Below are 9,452 nucleotides of genomic sequence, written 5' to 3' on the forward strand. Positions count from 1 at the left end.
ATCCTTTCTTCCTCCAGAGGGCAGTGTTTACCACTGTAGTATAGTACCGTGTTGACAAATACAATCAAAAACGACTGTCTCATCAAAAACTCGTAGGCTTTTGCCCTATTCTATCCAAGAGCACAACAAAACGCACATACAGTATCTACCCGATACTGATACGACCCTTGGCATCGACACTGTCGATATTGGGATCGGTCTACCGTGACACACTATTTCTTCAAGTACTGTGACGTCTACTTGAATATCCTCGCAAAACGTTATCGCATCTAAAAAAAATACATCGCGTTTAAGTTCACTACAAGCGACGTTGGTTGCGTTTATTCCCAAACGTTTCGTGTGGAGGATGGCGTCTCCTACCGGGTCCTCAACCGTCTGAGGTGGGCAGAGGGGGCGTGGTAGGCCGCGTCACCAAGGTCCTTGAGAGAACCAACCTGGAGGGAAGGAGAACGTTGCCTGGATCGAAAGGAGCCGCATAAGGGTCAAACATTTTTAAAGAGAAAGGTTGAAACACATCCTCACAAATTGGTAAGATATAAAATCACATATTAGTATTAAAGATAGATCGACTGCCTTTGTGCTTTTCAACGGCGTGTGCGCGTGAACGTCGCGGGCTAGCTGAAGCTAGCCAATGCTAACGGCAGGCTCCGGGGCCTGCTTAGCAACAAGGCCGCGGAACCGCCGCTCATCGAAATGGAGGCCCCGGTGCGTACAGAAAAAACGATTTACGCAACGTGGACAGTATTTGATTTTAATACCCATCTGCGACGCAATACATGCATTCAATTGATTATTCACCGGCGTGTACAGCAAACGCTAGCATCGTTGCTAAAGCTAGTAAGTGGTACATATTCTCGGTTATTCTGTAACATAACATGACACAGTACGTTTAAATATTTTTTTGTTTGCTGTGTTGTCTATTATTGGCATGTATCATGCATATCAGTTGTGAGTGGTTCCTATTGCTACGCGCTCGCAATGATGCTAAAATACTCGTACATAACGGCTATCGATGCGAGAATCCACAATTGCTCGTCAGAGTGGTATGAATGGAATCAAACAAGATGGCTCAGCTTTTATCAGAATAGCTGCATATTTAATTCCTGTGCTGCTGATATAACATTCGACTGCCGTTAACATGGCTGCATGCCTTTATGTTTGCTGGCTTAATCGCATCAGCCTTGAATACTGTTTGTGTCTTTGGCTCAATGTCTGATGCTCTTGTATTGATTTCATCCTATCCTTATTCAGCCTCTGGAGCAGTGAAGTGTCTTCATGGCAGTACGTAGAGGACACATTCAGTACTTGGATGTAAGTTGACAGTACTTTTTAAGCTTGAAAATGTCCTGTCCACCAAAGCATCGATGCTCGGCAGTTATGTAGGCATCACCAGACGGCAGAACGTGACCATCGAGTCAGTTTGCTTCCCAGCAAAATGCCTTGGCTTTCCTCAATGGAGCTCTGTCCCTGTGACATGGCTGCATCTCTACTCAGGCTTCATTGTGTGGTGGCTAACAGCAAACTGATTCACACAAATCTGCCCACTTTGCATGCACAGCTTGGTCACAAGAGTTTTAAAGGGAACATTAGGTTGTATAAGATCAAAACACGCATTCTTAAGTAGCCAACAGTCTCCTGCCCTAGAAGTATATGCAGTGCTGTGTCTCAAAATACTTTCTGTACACTTCAGTTAAGTGTGTACTTAGATCCTGAGTGCACAATTTTTGTCACGGTGCTGTCTTGAATTCATAACTGTAGCCATGTGCTTACTGGAAATAATCTCAATATTAACCCTCTTCTTTTCTCTTTTGGAATGGGTACCATCAAATCTGTTAGTGGCACTATTTATTTGTGGCAGGCCGCATAGTGACTGTATGGAGAACAACACTGCATTAAAAGTGCTGATGAGTTAATTGTACGACAAGTGTGGGACACATGAGTTTTCTCACCAGCAGCATTTTAAAGCGCACGCAGAGCTAGATGAAGCAGATGGATGCTGACCACTCAAAATACTTTAAATGCAGTCGTCGCCACATCGCGGTTCACAGCTTCACTATTGGGGTTCTCAACAATATCTGGAAAATAAACCATTTATTGTTGTTTTGGTGTTGACTGTAGCCAATTATTAGTTAAAAAATAAGCATGTTTTTGCAAAATGTTTTTAGGTCTAAATTAAGTGTTTTCAGTTGGAAAAACTTCAAAAGACATGATGTGGTTTGTAGTATTCTACACTGGTCAGCAATATTTCACTGATGAGACTACTATATCTATAATATTGGGTAATAAGTGTGTACCGTGACTATAGGGGTGTTATGTCATGTCTAAATGCGTTTACAAGGTTGTAAATAGGTTTTCTACGCTCAAACTATGAAAGTATTCAATTTATCAATATGAGATCCTACTTTGCAGGAAAAAATGGACCAACAAGGGATGGTTGGTTATTTAAACCTACAGCCACAGGTTTTAATTGCAATGTGTTTTAAAGGAAAATTAGAGACCCTCTGCGGCTATTTAAAAAAATGAATAGCAGTGTAGCTTTGCGCACGTAAGCTAATAAAGTCAGCGGAGGCCAGTTGTGGCTTATGGCTCGCTTCATGTTTCATTCTGTGTGTTGTTTCTGAGCACCAGGAGGTGTACGACATGTCCAACGGTTACGAAGATCACATGGCAGGGGAGGACGCCAAGGATGCCAAGACCAACCTGATTGTGAACTACCTGCCCCAGAGCATGTCGCAGGAGGACCTGCGCAACCTCTTTGGCACTGTCGGCGAGGTGGAATCAGCCAAACTCATTCGAGACAAAGTTGGAGGTATGCAGGGACCGTCCCGGGGGGGACTCAGGCTTTTGTTTGAAATGGTTAAGCGGAGATCACTGTATATGCCCGATGTAGGTCAGCTTCATTTACGTCTCTTGCCTCTCGTTCAATCCAATCTAGAACTTGTTCTTCACTTTCTCAAGGGGCTGGCTGATTTTGCATTCAAGGAAGAACATCCCCGAGCGTAATTCGTTTAAACAGCCCTGATAACCTGTCAATATTTTCTTTGTTTGTTTATTTTAGGCTCGCATCAGGGCTCCAGACTGCAACTAAATGGTCGCATTTTGCGACTAAAATATGAGACTTTGCAAGTCAAGTTTTGATCTACTCGCATGTGTGACCAGATCAACATCCATGTCCTTATTCAATTGACAAGGGACGTATGTCCCTTGTTGCTGTGAGAATGGAAAATAGCCAGTGAAACGTGTTTCTTCGAGTCATGATTTTTTTTTAATGATAAGCAATGCGGTTTGTTTGGCACTCGTTTTGTCCCACAGGGAAGCTACAATGGCTGTCACGGTCATGGGGTATGTGCTAACGTACTGACCTTGCTCCCTTGTTACCATTATGATAAATTGTCTTGTCTTCAGAACACAAGTTGTGTGTCTTAAGCTGATTAACATAAGCATGTTGCGTGTCCAGCATTAAAATAGTGATGGCATCACGGGATATTAATATGTAGCTTGTGAACTACCAGTAGCTTGCCAAAGAATGGTTGCTTAAAGTCTTAAAAGTATTTATTATAACTCTTCAATTCAGACATAATTGTATTTAATGGAAAATGAGCATAAAATAGCATAAAACAATGCGCACACTGAGTGGAGATGTGCTTTGCAAATAAAATAGCTTGACATGTTGGCAGTCACATAGATCACCTCTACTTTCTTTTGGTTAAACAATTAACTTCCACGGATTAGTATTACTCTCAAGTACAGCATGTTCTTTTCACACAATTAAAGGTTTAAAATAAAGGGTATTATTTGTGCATAAGTTGGCAACATTACCAGATAATGCTCCACACCTCGGCCCAGTAATTGAGAGTAATGTGCATATTAGCTAGTTTGCCAACCCACAAACTCCTAAAGAGGAAGCAAGAAGACAAACCCCAAAGAAGGAAACAGGGCGGTATCAGAGTTGTCATGTAAATGATGCCACCAATGAGGCCTTCCAGAAGCCAGAGAAAGAAACAGTGTGGATATAGAAGACAAGTTGAGAGGAAATGTGAGTATTTACTCTGCAAGTGGAGTTCGGTGTGCACCCCTACATTTTCTGCTTGTGCTCCAAAAAGGCCGCTCTGTGGCTTAAAAAAACGTTAGTCTGGAGCCCTGAGCATGCAATGTCAAGATTTGTTTTTTGTTTTCAAAAAATATTTGTTTGCAGGTTTTTTGGGGGAGGGTTGGGACTTTACACGTTTTTTTGTTTTATTTTATTGTTTTCCTTTTTTTTTCTCTAGGCCACAGTTTAGGGTACGGATTTGTTAACTATGTTAACCCTAGTGATGCAGGCAGAGCTATCGAATCACTGAACGGACTAAGGCTACAGTCCAAAACTATCAAGGTAACGTGCACTAAGGTGTTCTACAATTGTCAAAAAAGATGCCAACGATATGTCATGTCTTGCAAACACACACCATTGGCTCCTGCTCTGGGCGCTAACCAGCTAGCTAGTACGTATCAGAAGTGTTTCACTGCAGTGTTTCCCAAGCGTTCATTTTCCCCCCATACATTAATTTTTTTGGCAATAGATGACATCGCAACGCTCTCTCTTCATACACCTCACACACACCAAGGATGGGTGACATGGCCTGCATACTATACATGTAGCTATACGCTCTATATTGCACTTCTACAGACAGCAATGGCTTCTTCTTTGGCTGCTCACATAGACAGTAACATTGCGTCATTTCTGGTTTTCTGTAGAGATTTGTGAGTCCACTGATTTTGTTTCAGGATGGTACTGTGATACCGATTTGATATTAAATAATTGATTAAACTCATTTAAATGTATAATTTCATAATTATTACATTATTTATGTAATTTCAGCCTTCAAGTTTAACCAGTCCAGGTGGTATGGAGACTACTGACAATGCAGCCAAGCAAATATACAACAAAAAACAGGACAAAATCATAAAATATGTGATTACGGTGTCTTGAACCTATATTGAACAAGTCTGTTCAAACAATTGAAATGAAGGATTAAGAACTATAAGAACGAAAAGCTAATTCACAACACACAGCTCTGTTCAGTTATCAGTATCAGCTACCGTTTTAGACTAACATTAACTCAAATGCCAAACTTATGAAGTTTATGAGAAGTACCAATATTTTGATGTGAGAATTGATTTTCAAGCATGAACAGCTGGTATCGATATTTCAGTATTGATCCGCACATCACTAGTTTGATACATTACACTCTCACAATGTACTTGGTACTTTGTACTGTTTTGCTCTCTAGACTAATTAGTCTACATGCTAATTTCCTGTCCTCATCCTCTCACCCATTCCTAATACAACCGGCCAGAGAATCAGATGTAGCAAGATGGACCACATTGCAAATTTAGCAAGTTGTTTTTTCAAAAAAAGCAAATGGCGAAGATTTTTCTGGTCTTATTGGACATTTGTGGAGGCTAACTTGAAAACATAAGGGCTTCATCTATTTTGTGAAATAAAACACAAAAAGAAGCAGCATTAGAAAGTTTAACTTGCATTTCTAAACACATTTTGTTTTACTTTTTGTGATATTTGTTCTTCTCCCATGGGGTCCACATCACATGCTGAAAAAATAGGCTGAAGTCCCGTGGGAAACACTGCACTGTTAACCACGGCTCACTTGTTGCCATAGTTTGTTTGCTGCGTCGTGCAAATGTTTTTTTACTCTGAGGGCGCCATACCTGGGGAAAAAAAAATTATAAACACCTTGCAGCTACACTTTTATTAATTTGTTTGACACTTTCTTTCTGGAGGGTTTGAAGACTTAGGCTCTTATGAATACAAGCTGTTCAAATAGAAACACTGAGCCATGCTAGTGCTAACGTCCCAGATATCAGCCAGGTTTCATTGTGCCACCGCTGCTTCCTATTGCAGGTGTCGTACGCACGGCCCAGTTCTGATACGATCAAGGATGCCAACCTGTATATCAGCGGCCTACCCAGGTCCTTGAACCAAAAGGATGTGGAGGACATGTTTACACGTTATGGCCGCATCATAAATTCCCGCGTGCTCGTTGATCAGACCACAGGTACGACAGCGGCAAGCCCCCCCAACTGCAGTTTCACAAGCTCATTGCATTCTCCCCTCCTTGCCCTTTCCTTTGTAGGCATGTCCCGTGGGGTGGCATTCATCCGCTTCGACAAGCGATCAGAGGCCGAAGAGGCGGTCAAACACCTCAACGGTCAAAAGCCCCACGGGGCCTCGGACCCCATCGCGGTGAGATTTGCTGCCAACCCCAACCAGGTGAAGAACACTCAGATCATCTCCCATCTCTACCACAACCAGTCCAGACGCTTCCCTGGACCCATGCACCACCAGGCCCAGCGCTTCAGGTGGGTTGTTCATGCTCACCACCACACTTGGGGCAATGATGGGCACACTACATCTCATTATTAACACACTTGTGCGCTCACACGACTAAAAGGGTGTGTTACATCCGGAACTGTGCTGGCAGCGTGCAAAAATGGGGAAATGAGACGCGCACATATTTTCAAACCCGCAGACGGCACACAAGGCCGTAGGAAGAAAATTGGGATATTTTCTGAGGGCATGTAGGAAAACCGTGTGGGCAGCCTGGTCGCAGAGGAGGAATGCATGTATATAGCAGTAATACTTGTGTATTGGCCTGTCACGATAAATTGATTTATCGAACAATTAAAAAAAAAACAGCAGTATGAATCCTCAATAAATTGTAATGCATGTGTTGCTTGTCTGTGTGTGCCACACTGGCTGGATGACAAGAGGCTGTCAGTGAGCATTGGTTTTATTGTGGAATGAGTGAGTGGGTTCTGATCTCATTCACCATCGTTTTGGAGGCGGGTCTACTAGCTACTACCCATGCGTCAGTATAGCTAACATGACAGCACAAAAGCAATAGTTTTTAAGGCAAATGCCTCAGTCAGTGCGTGCTAGCTAGTTGTGCTCCTTGTAAGGCTGTCGCATGTTTCACTCACTGGGGTCGTGCATGTGTAGGCATCGTACGAGGCTCATGCAGCCGACACATTTTGATTGCAAGATGGGAGTACTGGCTTCCTACAGCACCTACGGCTATCGTGACCGGGAGAACCAGAGCATACAGCGGGAAGAGCCGCACACTGTGGCTGGGTAAGGTGCATTAATATCGGACATGCGAGGACCAGAGTATATAGCTGGGGAAGTCATCCTCAATGTACTTTAGAACGTGTAACACACGCAAGGGTCATATACTCCTCCTCTGCCATTGCGACCTGCCTGCGTGCAAGGTTTTCTTATGTGCATGCATAAATAGATAATATTGAGTATTGAAGTTATCACACAATTATCGACCAGCAAAATCTATCGTGACAGGCCTACTTAGTATACATACTTGTACATTATAATTACACACAATCACTAACCTGTGAAAATGCTTCAACATTTTGGATGATGATACATGGATGTGTGTTGCCAGGCCTTCGTCTTTGAATGCATGAGTAGAGTACAGTATGTCTTCTGAGTGCCTTATTGTATTTTAGTTAAATCATTTTCAAGTTACATGCATTTTTTATCTGCACATTTTTGACCAAAAACAGGCCATAGTCCAACCTGCAAATGTGGGCGAAACTAACTTGTCATGCCTTATGCTCGGTGGCCGCCTGCAGATTCTCCCCAATGAGCGTGGACCACATGGGTGGCGTCCCCGGCAACCCCGCCTCCGGCTGGTGCATCTTCATCTACAACCTAAACCAGGACGCCGACGAGAGCGTCCTGTGGCAGATGTTTGGGCCGTTTGGCGCCGTCACCAACGTCAAGGTCATCCGCGACTTCAACACCAACAAGTGCAAGGGCTTCGGCTTCGTCACCATGACCAACTATGAGGAGGCGGCTATGGCCATCGCCAGCCTCAACGGCTACCGGCTCGGAGATAAGACACTGCAAGTGTCTTTCAAGACCAGCAAGGGCCACAAGTAGAGGGAAAGCGGGACATCGGAGTGTGGACAATCAAGCGGAGAATAGGCCGCCATTGTCTGCAAGTCTGGTCTGCTTTTCACACGGTTAAGATGTTCACTCTTCTGCACCTTGTCTAAAAGTGTTTCGGAACTTTTCATGTTTGTTTGTTGGTTTTCACATTTGGAGCACGGGCGTCAAAAATCCGAACATGCAAAAAGTTACCTCTGGCAATGTGTGCGTACGGGAAGCAGTCAAATTGTGTCCACATTTCTTTGGCCAATGTGCGTACGCAGGCCTTTATTGTCTATGTGTGGTGTCGTGTTCGACTGTGGGCGACGTGGTTGTCCCGAGGAAAAGCAGCACGCGGTCCTGGATCCTTGTCACATGCAGACGTAGAGGCCTTCAATTTGAATCCACCAGAGCAAAGCACTTTTACTTTCTTTCCTTTCTTGGTTGTTCTAAATATCAATCACTCTTGGATGTGACCTTGCCTGGTCCTCCCTGCAGATTGAAACATGACCAGAAACACTCTTTGTGCGTCTTTTTATGATTATTCTATTTGTGCTAAAGTCAACGAGGAGGGAAATGTGACGGACCAAACACGGTTAATTAGTAGCCTTTTTTTAAATTTTGGTTTGCTTTTTTCTTTTTTTTTTGTTCCTTCTCTTGAGCGGTACTAAGATCTATCAGACTGACTGAACGCATTTGTTTGTGTTTTGTCTTTGTTTTTTTATTTCTTTGTAGAGGCAGACAGGTTTTAATTTGTTGTTTTAACAAGTGCTCATCTCAAGTTTGGAGTGAAATTAATGGCCTTTGTTACCGAGTTTGTTTCTTTCAGTTGTTTCCCTTTCATTTTAAACCATTAAATTTACTTTTCTTTTGCGAAATTTGCTTTGGTTTGTTTCTTTTCACATTTTGATTTTCACATTTTATTTGCTTTTTCGGCCCAAATAAAGTGATTAGTTAAATATTAATCATGAAAAAAAATCAATCCTTTATAAAAGATTAAATATGGATCAATACATTAGTGAGATGAAGCTGCGTTCTGGGGCGATTTAGGCATATTTTAAGGATTTATATGTTGCTTTTTTTCGACGGCAGCAACGCACATTTCTTGCAAATCTAGCTTTGTTTTGAAAAGGAAATTCTCCAGTCTTATTTTTTTTCCTCGTAGTGTTGAAACATGTGCAATATGTGCTGACTTGCTCAAGGCAGGCAAGAGAAATCTGTTGTACTTTAATCATCTTTATTTTTATATATTTTTTCCTTTTTTCTACTGACAGCTGCCACTGCTTCTTGTTTTTTTAGGGGATTGTTTTTTGCTGAGTAGCTTTCAGCCTTAATTTAATGAGGAGGCTGGGTGTTGTTCTTTGGCGGAGGTACACTGAGTATTTATTTGTTAATGTATGTGGTCACAATTACTGACGTGTGTGTGTGTGCGCAAAATGACCTCTTGGAGCCGGTTAAAATGTCTTCTAACATTGGATCATTTCAATAAAACTATGGTGGCTTTTATTTG

At 42.5% G+C, this 9,452-nt stretch overlaps 1 protein-coding gene across 4 annotated transcripts; it reads left to right on the plus strand.

The window, feature by feature from the left end:
- Positions 1–187: 187 nt before the first annotated feature.
- LOC131140466 (ELAV-like protein 1) lies at positions 188–8,820 on the plus strand. 4 transcript variants are annotated; one of them, XM_058090928.2, is made up of 7 exons: positions 198–528; positions 1,252–1,311; positions 2,623–2,809; positions 4,269–4,372; positions 5,900–6,053; positions 6,132–6,357; positions 7,645–8,820. In XM_058090928.2, the coding sequence occupies exons 2-7, from the start codon at positions 1,276–1,278 to the stop codon at positions 7,952–7,954; spliced, it is 1,017 nt and encodes a 338-aa protein (XP_057946911.2). In that variant the 5' UTR covers positions 198–528; positions 1,252–1,275; the 3' UTR covers positions 7,955–8,820. The 4 variants fall into 4 exon arrangements, with proteins under 4 accessions (XP_078652456.1, XP_078652457.1, XP_057946911.2 ...); XM_058090929.2 differs by having other exon boundaries at positions 202–528; positions 2,629–2,809; XM_078796330.1 differs by having other exon boundaries at positions 188–528; positions 5,900–6,357.
- Positions 8,821–9,452: the final 632 nt, after the last annotated feature.

This window comes from Doryrhamphus excisus, linkage group LG14 (assembly GCF_037039965.1).
Source record: "Doryrhamphus excisus strain RoL-2023G ecotype Guam linkage group LG14, RoL_Dexc_Guam_v1.1, whole genome shotgun sequence".
Taxonomy (NCBI): Eukaryota; Metazoa; Chordata; class Actinopteri; order Syngnathiformes; family Syngnathidae; genus Doryrhamphus; species Doryrhamphus excisus.